This window comes from Arvicola amphibius, chromosome 3 (genome assembly GCF_903992535.2).
Source record: "Arvicola amphibius chromosome 3, mArvAmp1.2, whole genome shotgun sequence".
In the NCBI taxonomy this organism is placed as follows: Eukaryota; Metazoa; Chordata; class Mammalia; order Rodentia; family Cricetidae; genus Arvicola; species Arvicola amphibius.
In genome coordinates, this window is record NC_052049.1 from 88,096,324 (window position 1) to 88,121,049 (window position 24,726).

Sequence of the window (24,726 nt, forward strand, 5' to 3'; positions counted from 1 at the left end):
TCAGAAGAGATGGAGAGGTACATTTTATACTCATCACAGGAGCAATTCTTTAGGATGAAGTCTCAGTCCTGAATATCTATGCCCCAATATAAAAGCACCCACTGATGTGAAAAAACAAACATTACTAGAACTCAAGACAGCCATCAAACCACACACACTAATAGTAGGAGACTTCAATACTCCTCTCTCACCAATGGACAGGTCAATCAGACAGAAACCTAACATAGAAATAAAAGAATTAATGGAGGTAATGAACCAAATGGACTTAACAGACATCTATAGAACATTCCACCCAAACAGAAAAGAATATACCTTCTTCTCTGCTGCTCATGGAACCTTTTCAAAAATTGACCATATACTTGGTAAAAAAGTAAACTTCCACAGTTACAAAAAAACTTAGTAACCACCTGTGTCTTATCAAATCACCGTAGATTAAAGTTAGAATTCAAAAACAATGCTATCCCCAGAAAGCCTACAAACTCATGGAAACTGAACAGTTAACTGCTGAACCACACCTGGGTCAAGGAAGAAATAAAGAAAGAAATTAAAGTCTTCATTAAATTTAATGAAAATAAAGACACAACATACTCAAACCAATGTAACACTATGAAAGCAGTGATAAGAGGAAAGTTCATAGCACTAAGTGCCCACTTAAAGGAAATGGAGAAAGCAAACATTGGAGACTTAACAGCACACCTGAAAGCTCTAGAAAAAAAAGAAGCAGACTCACCTAGGAGGAGTAGGAGACTAGAAATAATCAAACTGAGGGCAGAAATCAACAAAATAGAAACACAGAAAACAATCCAAAGAATCAATGAAACAAAAAGCTGGTCTTGAAGAAAATAAACAAGATTAACAAACCCCTATCCAAACCAATCAAATGGCAGAAAGAGAACATGCAAATTAATAAGATCAGAAATGAAAAGGGGGACATAACCACAGATGCAGAGTAAATTCAGAGAATCATTAGATCTTACTACAAAAGCCTGTATGCCACAAAATTGGAAAATGTAAAAGAAATGGACAGTTTTTTAGATAAGTACCATATACCAAAGTTAAACCAGACCAGGTGAACAATCTAAATAGACCTCTTAGCCGCCAAGAATTAGAAATTGTTATCAAAAACCTCCCTACCAAAAAAAGCCAAAGACCAGATGGTTTCAATGCAGAATTCTACCAGAACTTCCAAGAAGACCTAATACCTATACTCCTTAATGTATTTCACAATATAGAAATAGAAGAGTCATAGCCAAATTCCTTTTATGAAGCTACAGTTACCCTGATACCAAAACCACACAAACACTCAAACAAGAAAGAGAATTACAGGCCAGTCTCACTCATGAACATCATTGCAAAATTACTCAATAAAATACTGGCAAAACGAATCTAAGAACACATTAGAAAAACTATCCATTACGATCAAGTAGGCTTCATCCCAGAGATGCAGGGCTGGTTCAACATATGAAAATCTATCAATGTAATCCATCATATAAATAAACTGAAAGAAAAAAACCATATGATCATTTCATTAGATGCTGAAAAAGCATTTGACAAAATTCAACAACCCTTTATTATAAAGGTCTTGGATGGATTAGGAATAAAAGGTTTATACATAAATATAATAAAAACTATTTACAGCAAGCCTACAGCTAACATCAAATTAAACAGAGAGAAACTCAAAACCATCCCACTAAATTCAGGAACAAGACAAAGCTGTCCACTCTCTCCTTATCTCTTCAATATAGTTTTTGAAGTTCTAGCAATAGCAATAAGACAACATAAAAGGATCAAGAAGATTCGAATTGGAAAGGAAGAAGTTAAACTTTCATTATTTGCAGATGATATGATGTACATAAGCAACCACAAAAACTCCACCAAAGAACTCCTACAGCTGGTAAGTACCTTTAGTAATGTGGCAGGATACAAGACCAACTCCAAAAAATCAGTTGCCCTCCTATACACAAAGGATAAAGAAGCAAAGAGGGAAATCAGACAAGCTTCACCTTTCACAATAGCCACAAATAGCATAAAATATCTTGGGGTAACCCTAACCAAGGAAGTGAACGATCTATTTGACAAGAACTTTAAGTCTTTGAAGAAAGAAATTGAAGAGGATACCAAAAATTGAAGGATCTCCCTTGCTCTTGGATTGGGAGGTCAGCATATTAAAAATGGCAATTCTAACAAAAGCAATCTATAGATTCAATGCAATCCCTATTTGGGTTTCATCAAAATTCTTCACAGATTTTGAGAGAATAATGATCAACTTTATATGGAAAAACAAAAAGCCCAGGATAGCCAAAACAATCATACAATAAAGAAACTTCTGGAGGCATTACCATCCCTGACTTCAAACTCTATTACAGAGCTACAGTATTGAAAACAGCTTGGTATTAGCATAGAAACATAGAAGTCGACCAATGGAATAGAATAGAAGACTCAGATTTTAACCCACAAACCTATGAACCTCTGATTTTCAATAAAGGAGCCAAAAGTACACAATGGAAGAAAGAAAGCATCTTCAACAAATGGTGCTGGCATAACTGGATGTCAACCTGTAGAAGAATGAAAGTAAATCCATATCTATCACCATGCACAAAACTCAAGTCCAAATGGATTAAAGACCTCAGTATCAATCTGAACACACTGAACCTGACAGAAGAGAAAGTAGGAAGTATTCTATAACATATGGGCACAGGAGACCACTTCCTACATATAACACCAGCAGCACAGATGTTAAGAGCAACATTGAATAAATGGGACCTCCTGAAACTGAGAATCTTCTGTAAGGCAAAGGACACTGTCATTAAGACAAAAAGGCAACCTACTGATTGGGAGAAGATCTTCACCAACCCTACAACAGACAAAGGTCTGACCTCCAAGAAATATAAAGAACTCTAGAAACTAGACTTTAAAATGCTAATTCACCCAATTAAAAAATGGGTTACTGATCTGAACAAAGATTTCTCAACAGAAGAAGTTCAAATGGCCAAAAGACACTTAAGGTCATGCTCAACATCCTTAGCGATCAGGAAAATGCTAATCAAAACAACTTTAAGATAACATCTTATACCTGTCAGAATGACTAAAATCAAAAACACCAATGATAGCCTTTGCTGGAGAGGTTGTGGAGTAAGGGGTATACTCATCCATTGCTGGTGGGAATGCAAACTTTTGCAACCACTTTGGAAAGCAGTGTTGTGGTTTCTCAGGAAATTCATGATCAACCTACCCTACGACCCTGCAATACCGCTATTAGGATATATCCAAGAGATGCCCTACCATATTACAAAAGCATTTGTTCAACTATGTTCATAGCAGCATTATTTGTAATAGCCAGAACCTGGAAACAACCTAGATGACCTTCAGTGAAAGAATGGATGAAGAAAGTGTGGAACATATACATATTAGTGTACTACTCTGTGGTAAAAAACAATGATATCTTGAATTTTGCATACAGATGGATGGAAATAGAAAATACTATTCTGAGATAGGCAACATAGACCCAAAGAATGAACATGGGATGTACTCATTCATAATTGGTTTCTAGCCATAACTAAAAGACATTGAGCCTATTATTCGTGATCTTAGAGAAGCTAAATAAGAAGGTGAACCCCCCCCCAAAAAAAACATATAGTTATCCTCCTCGATATTAGGAGACAAGATTGCCGGTCAAAAATCGGGGAACTTGGGATGGGATGGGGCTAAGGGGAGATAGGGAGAGAAAAATGTGAAGGGGAGGATGGGGAGAGCATGGGGGAATGGGATGGTTGGGATCAAGGAAGGGTGGACATGGGAGCAAGGATGTATATATCTTAATTAAGGAAGCCATTTAGGGTTGGCAAGAGTCTTGACTCTAGAGGGGTTCTCAGGTGCTCAGGAAGATATCCCCAGCTAAGTCCTTATGCAGCTGAGGAGAGGGAACCTGAAATGGCCCTTTTCTATAGCCATACTGATGAATATCTTGCATATCACTATAGAACCTTAATCTGGCGATGGATGGAGATAAAGACAGAGCCCCACATTGGAGCACCAGACTGAGCTCCCAAGGTCCAAAGGAGGAGCAGAAGGAGGGAGAACATGAGCAAAGAAGTCAAGACCTCGAGGAGTGCACCCACCCACTGAGATGGTGGGGTTGATCTAATGGGAGCTCACTAAGGCCAGCTGGACTGGGACTGGAAAAGCATGGGATAAAACTGGACTACCAGAACATGGTGGACAATGAGGGCTGCTGAGAAGCTAAGTACAATGGCACTGGGTTTTGATGCTACTGCATGTACTGGCTTTGGAGGGGCCTAACCTGTGTGGATGCTCACCTTCCTAGACCTGGATGGAGGGGGGAAGACCATGGACTTCCTGCAGGGCAGGGAACCCTTACTACTCTTCGGGCAGGAGAGGGAGGAGGAGGAGTGTTAGGGGAGAGGGAGGTAAATGGGAGACAGGGAGGAGGCTGAAATTTTTAATAAAATAAATAAATAATAATAAAATAAATAAATAGATAAATAAATAAATTAATAAATAAATAAATAAAGCTAACAGCAAGGTAATTCAACCTATGGGCCCTCTACAATCTGGAATTCCTCTGCCTTCTCTATTACCAAAAGGATGGCTTCTTCTATTTATTGTTTCAAAAGATTATTTTTTCACTACACTTTTGCAAAAAAGGAATGAGAAAAATTTGCCCTCACAATGCCTACTTATAATAATTCTCAGCCTACTAGGAGATGTCAGTAAACTATCCTTTTACAAGGAATAGTCAATAATCTAACCCTATGCCAATACTTTGTAAGTCAGCCATTGGAAATAACATGTAAGAAATTTCCTAAATCTACAATTTACCATTACATGGATGACATTTTGCTATCTGATTCAAATATAGAACTTTAGAAAGAATGTTTGAAGAAGTAAAGAAAGTTTTACCAAAATGGAAATTGTTCCTGGAAAAATACAAAGAGGAGATTCTGTCAATTGCCTAAGTTATAAAATAGGTTTACAAAAAATTAGAACACAAATGGCATAAATTAGGAGAGACAATTTGTGGACTCTTAATGATTTTCAAAGATTGCTAAGAGATATTCGCAGTCTATGATCAGCTGTTGGGATAACACCTGATCCAATTCTTCATTTAAACACAACCTTAGATGGTGACAAGACTTTAATAGTCCCAGAGAAAGAACAGCTGAAGCATAAAAGGAACTGATTGTCATTGAGGAAAAATGCAGGAGGCACATGTGGATAGGGTGAATCCAAATCTTAAATGCATTCTCGTCATATTGATTTCCAGAATTTTTCCTACAGGAATTTTGATGCAAAGGGAAGATATTATCTTAGAATGTATATTTTTACCACATAAACCAAGTAAAAAATTTAAAAAACTTATGTGGAAAAAGTCTCAAAATTAATTATAAAAGGAAAATTGAGACTTTGTCAATTAGCAAGTATAGACCCAGTGGAGATTATAGTGCCTTTTTCTAGTGATGAAAAAAAAAATGGGAAAACAATGAAACTTGGCAAAGAACTTGTGCTAATTTTTTAGGGGAGATCAATAGAAATTCTCCCAAAAGTGATAGAATTCATTTTATAAAGAGAAATGCTTGGATCCTTCTCTGCATTGTATGGGACACACCAATAACTGGAGCCCGTACATTCTGTACTGATGCAAATAAATTAGGAATGGTAGGTTACAATCAGAATATTTAAGTAAGGTGAAACAAAGCCCTTATAATTGTGTCCAAAAGGCATAATTATATGGTATTCTCATTGTACTAAGGGATTTTAATGAACCTCTTAATATAGTTACTGATTCACAATATGCAAAAAGAATTTTCTTGCATATTGAAACCTCTGAATATATACCAGATGATACAGAATTAACTTCATTATTCATACAAGTTTAAGATATAATCAGGAATAGGTTCTGTCCCATATACATAACACACATCTGATTCTATATCAATCTGCCAGGTCCTCCACCACAAGGTAATGCATAAATTGAAAGATTATTGATTGGAAATGTGTTGAGGGCCTCAGAATTCCATAAGAAATGTCATGTCAATAGCAAATTTTTAAAGAAAGAGTTTTACAGTACATGGCAACAAGCTAAAGAGATTATAAAGAGATGTCCTACTAGCTCTTTCTATAACTGAACACTACTACTTGCATGGATTAACCCAAAGGGTATTCAAAGATATGAAATCTACAGATGTATGTGTTCCAGTTTGCAGAACTTGGAAAATTAAAATATATATACCACACCATTGATACTTATTCAGGTTTTCAGTGGGCAACTACTTTGAGCTCAGAAAAGGCTGATTCAGTAATCCTTTATTAGAAGTTATGGCCATCATGGATATACCTGCACAAATAAAGACAGATATTGGTCCAGCACATGTCTCTAAGAAAATGAAACAGGTATTTTACTTATTATAATGTAAAACATATTACAGGTTTACCAAACAATCCTACAGGTTGGGCAGTTATAGAAATATCAAATCAAACTAAAAATGATATGTTAAACAAACAGAAAGAGATGGAAAATACCCTCAGAAATAGATTACATAATACTTTATTGACCTTGGTTTTCTTAATGTTAATGAGAAAGGAACAAAAGCAGCAGAGAGACATTGGATAATAGAAAAGTCTTCTGAATTCAATCAGTCAGTTTATTTCAAGGATGTCTTGACCTTACAATGGAAGCCAGAATATGTGCTATGTTGGGGAAGGGGTTTTGTTCTTGTTTCAATAGGAGAAAAAAGTTATGGATACCATCAAAATTATTAAAGATTCTGTTTTAAAAAGACAACTCTCTTGAGAAACAGAAATGACAGCTCATCCACGGAAATGACAAGCAATCAGGTGGTAAGGAAACCTCATAAGGGTTGGAGCAGGGTTCTGTTACTGTCTTTGCAGGAAAACACTCTTATCTTCAGAAAGTCAAGAGACCCTGAACATCTATGTTTAAAGAGCAAAGGGTAATTTTTCAGATAGGATCAATGAGTAAAGAGAATTATCACTTGTGAGGATAGGTCATCTGAGGGTAAGAATCTCTGTATACTAATTAGAATAATAGTTATGACTTACTTAAAAATAAAAGCTGGATTTGAAGTTGGACAATGGCTCTGTCCTTCTCTAAATCCAAGCATGTTGTTAAAAGAAAAATTCAGAGTTTCTGTCTCATTTCAGGAGCTGTCTGATATGGGATAGAAAGTACAAAGAATTGAGAAAAAAAATTTACTTTTCTTCATGCCTATTTTGGTCTCTATTGTACCTTTCATTGAATATAGGTCTGTATAAAGTTTTCCACAATGAACAATGAATTTTCCTGGAATAATCTTTGAAGTTTCCAGGAAGAAGATGCCATTGATATGATGTCATGATGCTGATAGTGTTACTTAAGACCCTTTAGGAGTACCAGCTGCTCAAGATGGTTCCAATTTGCTTAGGTGAAATGGCACACTTTTTTCTTTACAATGTTCTGGCCAGACCTTAGCAAAACCCTACTGAATACTCAGAGACTATTTGCAATTATACCAGACAGTAATCTTGACAATTAACCATCATTTTACTTTCACAGGATCCCATAGAAAGAACATCACCCCCATTATAGCTGAAAGTAATTCTAGAATATGGCATCCCCTCTCCTAATAAAGTTTGTCCTCAGGGTTAGGGACATTATTTAGGGGTTTATTATAACTGTTAGGATTAGGGGTTAGGGGGAAATTGGATAGGTTCAAGTATCTCTTTGGAAAAAGGTAGGGGAAATTGGATGGAATAATAGATTAGTGTGAGCTTACACTAATAATAATAATAGTGAGTAATAGAGTGAATACTTGTGAGCTATTATTTACATGCAATTTACAGTGGTATAGATTCTTCTATATTGATACAAACAAGTTACACTGAGCATGTTCCAATTTTTGTCTACAATATTTGTATACCAAGGCAAATTAATTTTGTCATATTGTATGCATGCATACTTCTACCTCTGCATATGAAATTTTATATATTGATACAATTTTAGGATATGTTTATCATATTGCAATATACATTTCTACCTCTGATGAATATACTTATACATTGTTTACATTTTGAGGACATTGTCATCATTTGTTGCACAGTTGTTTAAAGATTGTTTAATATTCTTATATGAAGTCTTAGAATTTAAGTCATATAGGCATTAAGAATTATAGGTCAATAGTCATTCATGTTTGTCATACTTCCATTTAGATTAGTCAGGTTCTTTGGATACATAGAGATTGTTTTCTCCACAGATATGTAATCTTCAACCACTTCAAAGAGCTTTAAAATATGGTTCTGTTTAAAATAGGGTTCTGTTGATGTGAAACACGATTGTTTCTGGCAACACTGATCTTTTCCAGAATGAATGTTGAGCACCAAAGACACCCCACTTGGAGCTTGCATTTTTCTTGGCAAAACTGGCCTTTGCGCAAGGAACTGCCCATGCATCGACCACTGACAAAATGCACAGTAGCTGGACATGACAAGCAAGATCCAAGAGAAAAGATTGTCAAATCTTGCCAAGACAGGATAAGATGGTTTTGAAAATTTTCCTGCCTCTGAAAATGGTCTGTCAGTTATTCTAGGACTTAGCCAAAGTTGGTTGCTTCAATGTTGCAAATGAGACTTTGGGTGATCTCCCAGGTAACCAGTTGTCTCTGTCATTTGTTGCACATTTCAGAAGGTGTTCATTTTTGTCTCTGCTGTAATTAAATTTATGGGCAGGGATAACTAGAGGACTTGGGGGGTGTTTTAATTCAAGCGTGAATGCTTAAGTTTGAATCTCTTTTTTTATATATATTTTTTATACTTCCCTGCTCCCACATCCTCCCTCCTCCATCCCAACCATCCCATTCCCTCAAGCTCTCCCCATCCTCTCTTTCTCCCTTCTCTCCCCCCATCTCCTCTTATCCCCACCTCACCCCCACCCCTGTGCTCCCAACCACTGCCTGGCAATTTTGTCAATTTCCAATATCCAGGAAGAAAACAATATGTTTTTCTTTGGATTCACCTTCTTATTTAGCTTCTCTAGGATCACAAATTATAGGCTCTATATCCTTTATTTACTGCTAGAATCCACTTATGAGTTAGTACATACCATATTCCTCTTTTTGGGTCTCGGTTACCTCACTCAGGATGGTGTTTTCTATTTCCATCCATTTGCATGCAAAATTCAAGGTGTCATTGTTTTTTACCACTGAGTAGAACTCTAAAGTGTATATGTGCCACACCTTCTTTATCCATTCTTCTATTGAGGGGCACCTAGGTTGTTTCCATGTTCTGGCTATTACAAATAGTACTGCTATGAACATAGTTGAACAAATACTTTTGTAGTTTGATTGGGCATCTCCTGGGTGTATTTCCAAGAGTGGTAGGTTGACTCCCAGTTTCCTGAGAAACTGCCACACTGATTACCAAAGTGGTTGCACAAGTTTGCATTCCCACCAACAATGGATGAGTGTTCCCCTTACTCTACATCCTCTCCAGCATAGGCTATCATTGGTGTTTTTGATTTTAGTCATTCTGACAGGTGTAAGATGATATCTTAGAGTTGTTTTGATTTGCATTTCCCTGATAGCTAAGGAGGTTGAGCATGACCTTAAGTGTCTTTTGGCCATTTGAACTTCTTCTGTTGAGAATTCTCTGTTCAGTTCAATGCCCCATTTTTTAATTGGGTTGATTAGCATTTTAAAGTCTAGTTTCTTGAGTTCTTTATATATTTTGGAGGTCAGACCTTTGTCTGATGTGGGGTTGGTGAAAATCTTCTCCCAGTCAGTAGGTTGACTTTTTGTCTTAAATGGCAGTGTCCTTTGCTTTACAGAAGCTTCTCAGTTTTAGAAGGTCCCATTTATTCATTATTGCTCCTATTGTCTGTGCTACTGGGGTTCTATGTAGGAAGTGGTCTCCTGTGTCCATGTGTTGTAGACTACTTCCCACTTTCTCTTCTATCAGATTCAGTGTGTTCAGATTAATAAGTTTGAATCTCTAGAACCCATATAAAAAGGAATGCATGACTTGTAGTCCAGTCATTTACCATGGTGATGCAGAGACAAGTGGATAATAAGAGCTTGTTGGCTAGCCAATCTAGCCAAAATGGGGAGGTTCAGGTTGAGCGGAAGATCCTATCTTTTAAAAATTAAATTTACTTGCCCACAAACTCATGGAAACTGAACAGTCAACTACTGACCCACACCTGGGTCAAGGAAGAAATAAAGAAAGAAATTAAAGTCTTTCTTGAATTTAATGAAAACAAAGACACAACATACTCAAACCTATGGGACACAATGAAAGCAGTGCTAAGAGGAAAGTTCATAGCACTAAGTGCCCACTTAAAGAAAACGGAGAAAGCGCTCATTGGTGACTTAACAGCACACCTGAAAGCTCTGGAAAAAAAAGAAGCAGACTCACCTAGGAGAAGTAGAAGACTGGAAATAATCAAATTGAGGGCAGAAATCAACAAAATAGAAACACAGAAAACAATCCAAAGAATCAATGAAACAAGAAGCTGGTTCTTGGAGAAAATCAACAAGATTGACAAACCCTTAGCCAAACTAATCAAACGGCAGAGGGAGAACACGCAAGTTAATAAGATCAGAAATGAAAAGGGGGACATAACCACAGACACAGAGGAAATTCAGAGAATCATTAGATCTTACTACAAAAGCCTGTATGCCACAAAATTGGAAAATGTAAAAGAAATGGACAGTTTTTTAGATAAGTACCATATACCAAAGTTAAACCAGGACCAGGTAAATGCTCTAAATCGTCCTGTTAGTCGCGAAGAATTAGAAACTGTTATCAGAAACCTCCCTACCAAAAAGAGCCCAGGACCAGATGGTTTCAATGAGGAATTCTACCAGAACTTCCAAGAAGACCTAATACCTATACTCCTTAAGGTATTTCATAATATAGAAACACAAGAGTCACTGCCAAATTCCTTCTATGAAGCTACAGTTACCCTGATACCTAAACCACACAAAGACTCAACCAAGAAAGAGAATTACAGGCCAATCTCACTCATGAACATTGACGCAAAAATTCTCAATAAAATACTGGCAAACCGAATCCAAGAACACATTAGAAAAATTATCCATTACGATCAAGTAGGCTTCATCCCAGAGATGCAGGGCTGGTTCAACATATGAAAATCTATCAATGTAATCCATCATATAAATAAACTGAAGGAAAAAAACCATATGGTCATCTCATTAGATGCTGAAAAAGCATTTGACAAAATTCAGCACCCTTTTATGATAAAGGTTTTGGAGAGATTAGGGATACAAGGGTCATTCCTAAATATAATAAAAGCTATTTACAGCAAGCCGACAGCTAACAGCAAATTAAACAGAGAGAAACTCAAGGCTATCCCAGTAAATTCAGGAACACGACAAGGCTGTCCACTCTCTCCTTATCTCTTCAATATAGTGCTTGAAGTTCTAGCAATAGCAATAAGACAACATAAGGGAATCAAGGGGATTCAATTTGGAAAGGAAGAAGTTAAACTTTCATTATTTGCAGATGATATGATAGTATACATAAGCGACCCCAAAAACTCCACCAAAGTACTCCTACAGCTGATAAACTCCTTCAGTAACGTGGCAGGGTACAAGATCAACTCCAAAAAATCAGTCGCCCTTTTATACACAAAGGATAAGGAAGCAGAGAGGGAAATCAGAGAAGTATCACCTTTCACAATAGCCACAAATAGCATAAGATATCTGGGAGTATCTCTAACCAAGGAAATGAAGGATTTATTTGACAAGAACTTTAAGTCTTTGAAGAAAGAAATTGAAGAGGATACCAGAAAATGGAAGGATCTCCCCTGCTCGTGGATTGGGAGGATCAACATAGTAAAAATGGCAATTCTACCAAAAGCAATCTATAGATTCAATGCAATCCCAATCAAGGTCCCATTAAAATTCTTCACAGAGATTGAGAGGACAATAATCAACTTTATATGGAAAAACAAGAAACCCAGAATAGCCAAAAAAATCTTATACAATAAAGGTTCTTCTGGAGGCATTACCATCCCTGACTTCAAACTCTATTACAAAGCTACAGTATTGAAAACAGCTTGGTATTGGCATAAAAACAGAGAAGTTGACCAATGGAATCGTATAGAAGACCCGGATCTTAAGCCACAAACCTATGAACACCTGATTTTTGATAAAGGAGCCAAAAGTACACAATGGAAGAAAGAGGGCATCTTCAACAAATGGTGCTGGCATAACTGGATGTCAACCTGTAGAAGAATGAAAGTAGATCCATATCTATCACCATGCACAAAACTCAAGTCCAAATGGATTAAAGACCTCAATATTAATTTGAACACATTGAGCTTGATAGAGGAGAAAGTGGGAAGTACTCTACAACAAATGGGCACAGGGAACCGTTTCCTACGCATAACCCCAGCTGCACAGACTTTAAGGGCAACATTGAATAAATGGGACCTCCTGAAGTTGAGCAGCTTCTGTAAAGCAAAGGACATTGTCACTAAGACACAAAGGCAGCCTACTGACTGGGAAAAGATCTTCACCAACCCTGCAACTTACAAAGGTCTGATCTCTAAAATATATAAGGAACTCAAGAGACTAGATGGTAAAATGCCAATTAACCTAATTAAAAAATGGGGCGCTGAACTGAACAGAGAATTCTCAACAGAAGAAGTTCGAATGGCCAAAAGACACTTAAGGTCATGCTCAACCTCCCTAGCTATCAGGGAAATGCAAATCAAAACAACTTTGAGATATCATCTTACACCTGTCAGATTGGCTAAAATCCAAAACACCAATAATAACCTTTGCTGGAGAGGTTGTGGGGTAAGGGGTACACTCATCCATTGCTGGTGGGAATGCAAACTTGTGCAACCACTTTGGAAAGCAGTGTGGCGGTTTCTCAGGAAATTCGGGATCAACCTACCCCAGGACCCAGCAATTCCACTATTAGGAATCTACCCAAGAGATGCCCAATCATACAACAAAAGCATATGCTCATCTATGTTCATAGCAGCATTATTTGTAATAGCCAGATCCTGGAAACAACCTAGATGCCCTTCAGTGGAAGAATGGATGAAGAAACTGTGGAATATATACATGCTAGAATACTACTCAGCAGTAAAAAACAATGACATCTTGAATTTTGCAGGCAGATGGATGGAAATAGAAAACACTATTCTGAGTGAAGTAACCCAGACCCAAAAAGATGAACATGGGATGTACTCACTCATAATCGGTTTCTAGCCATGATTAAAGAACATCGAGCCTATAAATTTGGGATCCTTGAGAAGATAATAAGAAGAACCTCCACCTGACGATAGATGAAGAAAATGACAGAGCCCCACATTGGAGCACCGGACTGAGCTCCCAAGGTCCTGATGAGGAGCAGAAGGAGAGAGAACATGAGAAAGAAAGTCAGGACCGTGAGGGAACCTCCAGCTGGCGACGGATGGGGAAGGTGACTGGGCCCCACATTGGAGCACTGGACTGAGCTCGCAAGGTCCTGATGAGGAGCAGAAGGAGCGAGAACATGAGGGAGAAGGTCAGGAACGAGAGGTGTGCGTTCACTCATGGAGACGGTGGGACAGAACTGATGGGAGATCACCAACTCCAGTTGGAATGGGACTCATGGATCATGCGACCAAGCTGATGTTGATTTGGTCATAGAACACATTGGCCTATTTTCTTCTCATTAAACGCTTATCAGAATAAGGTGTAGTCTGTGAAAATATATTTCAACATTCCTTTTTTCTTGTTATGCTAGATAATTCAAAATTGAAACACATTCTCTTTGGTCTGTTCTTGTCTTTAAGCTTAAGGAGTTCTCAACCTGTGGGTCATTATCTCTTTGGCAGTCAAATACCAAATATCCTGTATATGAGATATTTACATTATGATTCATAGAAGTAGCAATTTTATAATGATTATGTAGAAATGATATAATTTTATTGTTTGGGTCACCACAACATGAGGAGCAATTTTGAAGGGTTACAGTATTACAATGATTGAGAACCACTGATTACACTTGGTCATCATCATGAGGAACCCACTGATCATTTGGTTGTTAGCTCATTCAAAAATCCTTACTTCAGCGTCATTATTTCTATTTTGGCCTTCACTGATATCTACAGGTTCATCTATAATCACAAAAGACATAAACAGTGTTTAACATACATGTGATGCCTCACTAAGATGAGCTCTGTTTTTAGATTTTGGCAGTTTAGGAAAGTATCTTTTTCTAGTGATAGTCTGTGAATGGTATGTGACCATTTGTTACATTCTGAGGGACACAGTCACCATAAACCCTTACTTCTGTGTCCTGATTATTTACTCTCCCTATTCAATAGTATTATGTATGCTCTACTCAACACTCTGATGTTATTTTATCTTCCTCGTACTGATCTAAAAATAATTAACTTCTTCTGTTGAGATACTAAAATTTTCTAATTTGACTGCTCTGATATTTTTATGAAACGTGTGCTTATATATCAGCTTTTTGTTTAGTTATTGGTATTTCACACATTGTCATTATTTTTTCTTATACCCAAATTGTATTCTCTGTTTTTAGAATACCATCAGTGAAGAGACATTGCAAAGAATTTTCAATGTGAAGATCACAGCTATCCTTGGTGTCTTTATTATATTAGACAGGAATTATAGTTTGTATAAACTGCAGTTTCTAACTCTTCCAATAAAAATGTACCGCTTCTATGGTGGACAATGTTGTTTATGTGCTGAATCTCTTTATATAGTTTTAAGACTAGGGAAGTCAAGTGAATTTGGAGTCATTTTATCAGTGGGGTGCCTTCTTGCATGTTGTCTCCTTAAGTGGCTGGAATTTCTAGAATTAAATCAAACACCATCAATTCCTATGAATTGGAGCTTCACATCAAAGTTTATCTACTACTGATAATTTAATAACAATACTTCAACTGGAATTTTATCTTGTTTGCTTTGCGTACAGTTGCATGATTGTTTTTTCAGCATCTTAACTCTATTTGGCTCCTGTAATTTATTGAAGCAGGTTTTAACTTTATTTATTACATAAGTGTTTTTTCTAAAGTAAGGAATATTGGTGGGATGTCTCAAAAGTAAGAAATGTGTATCATTACATTTTAAGGGAAAACTTTAATCATGATTAGTATCATGTCATAAACTGTATTCATTCTAATTCCATGGTTTTGGGTATATGGCATGCATCCAACAAGAAGACTGGCTTTTCAATAGATAGAACTAAATTCTATCATTAATTATGTAACAACTGACCTCACACAAGAGTGTATCTTTATGACTCAAATTAGAATCCACCCTACCTAGTATTGTTTCTCATATTTTTGAGACTTAAATTACTTTTGTTATATCAACACTGCATTAGTAAAGATGATGGTAGTTTCCAAGTTAGAAGAAATTTCTACTGTAGTACATTAAGAAAATGTTATCTATTGCAAGTAGTTCATGATTTGTGAATCCATAGCTTCAGATATGAGGGACTTATCACATTCTATGTGAAGTAGTCATATCAAATTCCATGTATTGATATTTCCCTGTGTGGTTTTAGAAGATAAATATCTCCCATGTTGACATGTATTGTAACTAAACTGCCTATCACCACAATGTTTTGTGTCTAGAGCGACGGGGTCCCTGGGTAAGGGTCTTGAATAAACCAGGACACAGGGGATACAGAGCAAAAGCAGCAATTGCAACTGCATCTGCATGCTGCGCATTTATTATGAGACCTTTATATACATTATTTAAACAATTGCTTCAGTCAACGATATAATTGGAAAGAGGAAGTATAAGTGGGTGAGGTAATCATTCTCAAGAGAGCACAATGTATTTACTTAGGGTTATTGTCGCAAGAATTTTAAAACAACTGCAAAAATTTCAGGTGGTGTGGTCACAAAAGTCTCCAGAGACATTATATCAATGTCTCAGATCTAATTTAAGCTATCCTAAATATCTGAGCAAAGCAGTTCTATGTGTACTGTGCTGCAGGGCAGCCACTTCCTTAAACTATGTGGCATTCAGAACTTGTGACAAGGGAACAGGGGAGAAGAATGTTTTCTTCTCCTAGCCCTGGCATTCCATAGCTGACCTGTGTCCCAGCCACAGTCCTCAAATTACTCCACAGCCAGGGCAGCACAATTCTCTGCAAACTAAAGCACAGATTCCAAATCATCACAGTTTTGTAGCTATTTCCTCCCAACAGACTCATTCTTTAATTAATGTTGATTCAAAAACATATTTTAAGTGGGTATGAAAGCTCTGAAAGTTACAGGACTTGAGAGGCTTTTCCTCAAGATTATATTTATAGTTAACATTTTCTAGAAAAAAATAAATCTTCAATGGAGTTGCCAGAAAGGTACTGTGCCACAGAGGCTGATACAAAATATCAAAGCAAAGGGTGGTATTCTGGTGATGGAAAGGTTTATGAAGACAAGAGCTGAAAGAATAGTGAAGATGCAGAAAAAGGATCAGGATTACACAAACTAAGAGCATTATATAAAGAAATAGGAAAACCTACAACTTTGAAACCAAAGTAACATAAACTGGAGAGGAGATGCCTTAAATGTTAGTAAAAATGATTCTTGAAGATATTTCTCATTTAAAACAACTTTAATGTAAAAATTGAGATAAATCTCTATGAGATCTTAGTCGTGGAGTCGCTTAAAGCCTGAAGAATAATATATGCTGTTGCTATTCTTTGGTTTGTCATCCAGAATTATATAGTATTATCCCTATTGCTAAAATACTACACAATGTGGTTAAATGGTGTGGAAAGTTATACAGGTAATAAGTTGGGAAGAAAAGGTATCAGTGGTCTTCTCCATTTGTGAACTCTGTTAAGTACACTATCCACATGCAAGGCATTATATACTCATTTATGTGATAGTGGAACGAACTTCATAGGGGTAAGGAATTGTGCAGTGATTGGATTTAATGGAAACTTCTTAAGAATGAATTCATACCAGTTACTGTAAGCTTATTCAAAAGCCCATAACATGTGAGGTCATTGGCCCTTGGTGGAATAAATTCTACTACTTTATTAAAGTTACAAAGCATTAAACTGCATATATGGGGGAAATGCCTTAGATATAATTTTGAGGCATAATCAGAAGTGCTAACATTTCCAGTGAAGTTTAATTAATTCAGAGATTTGGGTCTGCATAAAATAAGTGATAGGTAAGTTATAAGACATTTATACCCTACCCTCTATGACTCAGGGAACACTGAGGAAGAAGAAGTAAATGGACTGTAGGAGACATAAGATTGGGAACACATCTTCTGTACCATAAATGGCACTAAAATCATGCAGACTCACTAATTATAGTTGATTACAGTGGGTATGAAAAAAATAGACCAGCCAAGAGCTAGGAGTCAATGGAAGAGACTTGGCCAGACTTACACTTGACTGCTGAACTCTTTCCTATGGGTAGATTTAAAGGAAGATGGAATTTAATGCCTTTATTTGTATACCTACTCCTTACATCAATAGTCTTCAGTGAATAAATCCCATCTCATTGTCACTCAGATGCCTGTGATTAAATTAAATGTGTCATACAATACACTCAAAATCTTAAGTCTAGGAATTAGATGGGGATGCATGGAGTTGGTATCAGCACAAGGGAGATAGGAAATCATAGGAAGTCAATAGCCAGATGTTTTGTATATATGCATAAAATTGCCAAAACATTATCTTAATAAAAAAGTAGGCAATATTAATCAAAAAACAAATTGGAACATTCTACATAAACATGTAAAAAGGAAAAATTATGGTTCTTGCAAGAATACTGGTAGAAAACTTTGGAAATATTACTTATAAAAGTGAGCAGAAATGATACAAAAGACAATGTCTGGTATTCTTATCCCTAGGGGTCATCAAATTATGAATGTTGAATTCCACACTTCTATTCACTCTGTTGTTAAGGTCTGCTCTACTGGGATTAGAATTAGAGTAAAATAATTGCTCTAATGGGGACTTTTGGATATTGAGTAACATGAGACACCTACACTACACTGAATCAACCTGTGACCACCTCCTTGATGTTCCTTGTATATAAGGATGATATACCAGAACATTCAACCAAAGATGATCATGCTTTTCCATAGCCCATTGAGTACTGAGACATTCATTTTGTGCAACATCAAGATGAGATTCTGAAAATCATTGTCAGTAAGGAAGCAGGTATTCATGATACTTTACTAAATACTTTGAAAGTGGGAGCAGGAGTTTAGAATTCTCTCCTGAGAGGATATGAAGGCATGGAAAAAATATTATGAGAAATAGAGATTTACTTTATATGTCACTTGTTGGTCATCTTCTCTAATATTCTCATGTATGTTTATACAAACATGCACACAACCCTTATTCTGCTTATATAATACTATCTACAAGAACAATTACTATTTCCTTATGACTAAATATTATTTATTACTCAAATATAATGACTGTCTAAAATCATTAATGTATTTTCTTAAGTTGTTATGTTGGTAGTGAACAGATATTTGGTCAATGCTTGTTAGGTTTCTCTTTTAAAGTAACAATAATTTTGGAGTATAAAATAATTGAGTTATATTATTGTGGTTCTGGAATTACCAAAAAATTCAAATGTCTTCAGTTTTTTTTTTCTGAAGCTTCAAAATGCTTATCTTTCCCTGTGCTGTAATGTAATTGTGTGTATGTCTGTATACAGAAACTTGTTTTTATATATCTCCCCAATCTTTTGCTTTAACAAGAAGAAAATCATATTGTGTGAAGATAACATAATTTAGAACATTTTGGTATTTTTTTCAAGAAACCATGTCTAAAATCAATCATTTTAGGAATGAGGAAATAACCATGAATTTGGAGTATGTTCAACCCTTGACTGACAGTCCTTTGTTAATTTTCTTTGCTCATTCTTACATGTATCATAAGACAGAGAAGTAGTACTATCCGTTAGCAGGCTTTGAGATCTAGGAAAGAGGATAGATAGATAGATAGATAGATAGATAGATAGATAGATAGATAGATAGATATGCATTTTCCCCTAACCTCTTGGGCTTTTTGGTACTGTTCCAAATACCAATATATATATATATATATATATATATATATATATATATATATATATATATCATCCTACTCAATATGAAATATTAGAAGCAGAAAAATACCAGAGAGTATGATTAACAACAGCATGCTAACTGCATGCTATTTATATGTTCTGAATCTAACAGGATCAAAATAATGAACTTCCACATGTTAACAAGAACTTTCAATCATCAAAAAATGAATTTTGATTACAGATTTAAAAAATGTTTTCTAGGCCAAATTTCTCAATCTGGGAAAAGATATTTTTAATGCAAGCATCATATATTTCTATCTACAAGGAAACTTTCTATTCACTCACAATGATAAGCATTACTGCATCCTTTGATAATTAATCCAAAAGGGTCTGTCAATCTTCTAAATATAGCAATGTGTTTCATAAACACTAAAAATAGTATAGAGACTATCCAAAACTAAGGTTGACCTAATATCTGTAGGCATTTTCCCCTAACCTCTTGGGAATATTTGGTACTGTTACACAATATGCTACCTTTCTTCTTCACTCTGTTCCTTGTGACTCATTCAAATTTATTACACAGAGATCAGAAGGACCAGGGAGGCAATGCTAGGCCAGTGCTTAATTCTGGTAAGTGATACACATGCTTAATACCTTGTTTCTTCACACATTTAACTAGTACTATCTTTGAATTGTATTTTAAATTAAATAATAAGCATATGAAATTTATTCCTTAACTATTTTCCTTCATTCATCTTCTTATTGCAAAGACATTTTAACTGGAATTCAGTAGGATATTTATGCATTTATCTATATAAATCACACATTTGCAACTAAAAGAAAGGAAGTATCTTATGCATCACTTATGGAGAGCAGTCTGTGTACTGAACTATGGTTTTAATTAAAAGTTATGAAAGATACATGCACATATTAGCACTAATTTAAAAATACCAATTGGTAACATTTAAATAAAATATATATGTTCTGCTTTTATAAGTATATGTTTTATAAATATATGTTTTAATTTCAATACAGTACAGATATACTATTTAGAATACTGTTATTAAATATAATGCTGTGATAGAATGATCTACATTAGGGGAGTGTGGGTATTTTTCCTAGAAAAGGAGAAATTTGAGTGTTCTGTGACTGATGGATCTTCCACTGTTATTTATTTACAATAGCAAATATGGTAAAACAATAATTAAGAAAGGTGTATTTTTATTGTTTATTCTCATGTAGTAGCCAAATTTGCATTATTTATTTGCTTTTTATTATATGAGTATCATCCACAGTAAAATACACTAAACTGTGAATACTCAAAAAATGCCTAAAATTCTGTCATGATATACTTTTCCACATGATATGCTTCTCAGGATAACACTCAAAATTTATTGATAGTTTTTAACTAAATTAGTATTATTTAAACCAGATTGTCACTATATACAATAGCATATGTATAGGCGTAATGAATATAGTAATTATTGGTCACACTTCTTTCATTACATTTCTACATAACCAAGATGAGTAGTGAAGTAATGATTCAAGCTCTTACTCAACACTGGCATTCATGAAGTTGGGAATGTTCTCTTCTTATAGTCTCACCTGCCTCAATTTATCATCAATGTGGCAGTAAAGGAATCTGTTACATGCTCTTGTTCACAGCAAATACAAATATAAACACACACACACACAAACACACACACAAATACACACTAATGACATACAATATCAAAACAATCTTACATGCCTAGCACTATTTTGAGAGTGTTTGGGTTTTTTTGTTTTGTTTTGTTTTGTTTTTCATCACTGAAGATTCTCCAAAAAGTCATTCCAAAAATTTCAGCATAAATGTATAAATAAAATTTGCACAATTCAAGACATTCAATGTGATGTTTCAGAAAAACAAGCTGTATCACTGAAATAGGAGCACATACATTGCTCATTCCCTTGTAGTTTATGAGGAATTATAACATTATCATTTACTATATGCCTCATTATCACAATATATAACATGTATGTCTCATACTCATATCTAATTTTCTAAGTCTGTGTTATCTGTACATGTCTATCAAGAAACTAAAAATTGTTCAACAAAAACCCAGTATTTCATTTTTTAAATTATTTTGATACTTTTCCAGTGTTACACTAATATATATATATAGTATTTTATAAATATAAAATATATAAATACATATTATATAATATAAATATTATAATAATATAATTACAAAATAATAAGATATATAAAATATATATTTTATATTTGGTGTTTACTTTAAATATATATATACTAAAATGAGAAAATATTTTGCTATCTCTGGATAATTTGGGGGTGTTATTTACTTACTGTACAGAAAGATACATGGAAAATGTTCATAGACTCAACTCAGAACACAGAAGACCAGAGATCAGACTTTTCCTTTGTAGACTGTGTTTGATGGATGATGTCATCACATTATAAGTGCATCTAGTATGTGAAGAAATTCAACTGCAATTTTCATAGAAAGAAGAGATGATTCTGCAGCCATAATCTTGGGCTGTCAACTATCATTTCGCTTGAAAGCAGAGATGATTTTGAAAGAAAGAATTTATGCTTTAGAATTCAATGAAGTCTCATCAACTGTCAGGATATTTGCAAATATATAGATATGCAATGGACAGAGTAGATATTGCAACATAAATATACAAGAGGAATAGAGAAATATTTTATAAAAATAACCAGTATTTCCATAGTTTACTTTATAGCTCAGAAAGGTCTTATTTTCTATACAGAAATTCTAAAGATTTAGAAGGAAAAAATTCAGTAAAATTATTTTTTAATTTTTATATGCTGTGTTAGTGTGCATGTACCACATGTGAAATAATTTTTTTGGAAACCAGAATATATCATCAGGTCATAGAGCTGGAGTCACAGAGAGTTGTGAGCTTTCAGTCACAGTGCTGAGGAAACTGTCTTGAGTTCTAAGCAAGAGAAGGAGATGGGTTTAACCTAGGAGTCAAATATTCAGGCTTTAGTGGAAGAATTTATTTAAAGATGCATTATTTTTATAATACTGGAGCTCATTAAAAGTAAGTGAAAATATTTAATTCATTCTTATATTTGTCTCATACTAATGTGTTGTTGATAATACTGCAAAAATTAATATCATTTTTATTGTACATTTTTGCAATATTCAGCATACACATGGAACCTGAAAACCAAACACATATTTCAGAATTCTTTCTCATGGGACTAGCTTATGTCCCTGGACTGCAGCCCCTCATCTTCAACGTGTTCCTGCTCATTTACCTCATTACCATCGTGGGAAACCTACTCATTATCCTGGCTGTGAGCATAGACTCCCACCTCCACACTCCCATGTACTTCTTCCTGTGTAATTTGTCTTTCACTGATATCTGTACGAGCACAACATCGGTCCCAAAGTTGCTGTTGAACATCCAAGCACATGACCAGAGCATCACTTACATAGGCTGCATCTCACAGGTGTATTCCATGTTGACATTTTGTGGTGTAGAAAGTTGTCTCCTCACTGTGATGGCTTATGACCGCTATGTGGCCATTTGTCAACCTCTGAGATACACAATTATTATGAATCCTTTCCTGTGCATCCTGTTAGTCTTACTTTCCCTGGTCATCAGCACTATAAATGCACTGCTACACACACTTCTGGTGTTGCAACTGTTCTTTTGTACAGAAAATAATATCCCCAACTTCTTCTGTGAACTTGGTCAGATCACAAAACTTGCCTGCTCTGATACATTTATCAATATTATTTTTATTTATCTGGCAACTATTGTATTTTCAGTTATCCCTCTCTCTGGAATAATTTTCTCTTATTTTCAAATTGTGTCCTCTATTCTGAAGATTCCATCAGCTGGTGGAAGGCATAAAGCTTTTTCCACCTGTGGGTCTCATCTTTCAGTGGTATCTTTATTCTATGGGACTGGTTTAGGTGTGTACATGAGTTCTTCAGTTTCTAACTCTTCCAGAAGCAATGTAATAACATCCATGATGTACAGTGTGGTCCCCCAAATGTTGAATCCTTTCATCTACAGTTTGAGAAGCAAAGAAATCAAAGGGGCCTTGAGGAAGATCACCGTTGGGATCATTTATTTTCTGTAATTTTGTGAGCTAATCACTGAGGCATAAAGTCTTGTAGTGGTTCCAATACAATTAAAATTTATAGACCTGTTTTAAAGGGAAAATGTGCATCATTTGTATAAAAAAGAAAAGGTTTGATCATGTGTAGTGGCAGATATAAACTCTATAGCCAACTTGATTTCATAGTTTGGTCAGATGAATTATCAACCACAAGTAAACCTACTTTGGTTCAGATAAACTAATTACTAAGTAATTAGTAAGTCTTTGAAATGGTTTCAGAACTTTTAAAGCCCCAAATCCATAATTATATTATATTAGTATCTTAAAATATTGTGCAATACTGGAATTTTTGTTGTAAGAATGCCATTGGTCCTCAAGTAAAAATAAGCCCTCATTCAAATAGAATGAGAAAAAAATGTCTATTACAATTACTTTGGAAATTATGGATGTATAATAACTAATACAGACAATCATCAATTCATATATGAAAAAAACACCTTACATTTTCTCAGTCTCTAGAAGTCTTAGAAGTTGAAGATATCCAATATTTGCAGGATGTCAAAGGCATTACCCTGAGCACCCTATAATTATACAGTTATTACATTGAAAATGTAGAATCTATAGTACTCGGGAAACTGAAAAAGCTCTGAAAACAATAATATTGAGAAGAAAACTGTAAAGTGTTATAGTTGCAGCAAAGTATCTGGGGAGAAGATTCTTTATTGAACTTGTGATGAAGTTGAGCAGAGTTATTCAGGGAAAAGCATTTGTGAACAATTGCCCACATTGTGGTAAGCTTTATGGTGTTTAAGTTATATTTAATTCACTTACTTTCTCTAATAAATTTATTGGTTCAGTTATCGACTCTTGTTTGAAATTATTTTTTATGACCTTTAATAACCTACTTGGTGGATAAAAGATTTTTCACATTTCCAGTAAAGTGATGCAATATTTGCCCTAAAGTCCATTATAGTATGCCTTTCTATGAAGACACACACACACACACACACACACACACACACACACACACACACAAATTCTTGATATTATTTGAGTGTTAGACATCAAATTGACAAGCCATTCTCCTATTACCTTAACTCATGGAAATTTTCTTACATAATACCAATATAAATGGCACTCAGAACAGAAATATTTGTTTGTAGCAAAAAATTATTTCATATTACCTTTGTGGGTACAAATACAATTAAAATTCTATGTAAACTTGTATAGAACAAAGTGATTTGATTAATGTGATCAGTGTTTTTATTTTTTTTCATGTCTCTACAGAAATAAAATTATAAACATTTCTAAAGTTGATATTCAGACTTCATATATTCCTTTATAATTCCATCCCATAGTTTATTCTTCTGACTCAGAGAAAGCATAGTGAACAAATTTTCAATTTTGGTTATTTGTTATACTTCTAATATTACTGCAACTCAATTTTTTGTAGTTTAGTAACTAATCATGTACATTTTGTTTTGATTATTTATGTCATGTGCAGTGGCAACCAAAAAGACCTATTATTTAAAATGTGGGCAAAAATTTTGTTCCAGTATAA

The 24,726-nt window shown here is 35.0% G+C and overlaps 1 protein-coding gene across 1 annotated transcript; it reads left to right on the forward strand.

Annotated features, from left to right (window-relative positions):
* Window positions 1-22,229: 22,229 nt before the first annotated feature.
* LOC119809965 (olfactory receptor 7G2-like) lies at window positions 22,230-23,186 on the forward strand. The gene has a single exon (XM_038323210.1). It carries the CDS (start codon window positions 22,248-22,250, stop codon window positions 23,184-23,186), a length of 939 nt encoding a protein of 312 aa, XP_038179138.1. The 5' UTR covers window positions 22,230-22,247.
* The last annotated feature ends 1,540 nt before the right edge of the window (window positions 23,187-24,726 follow it).

What these genes read in the sequence shown, in the direction of transcription:
- LOC119809965 (XM_038323210.1), top strand. Translation starts at nt 22,248, where the DNA reads ATGGAACCTGAAAACCAAACACATATTTCAGAATTCTTTCTCATGGGA.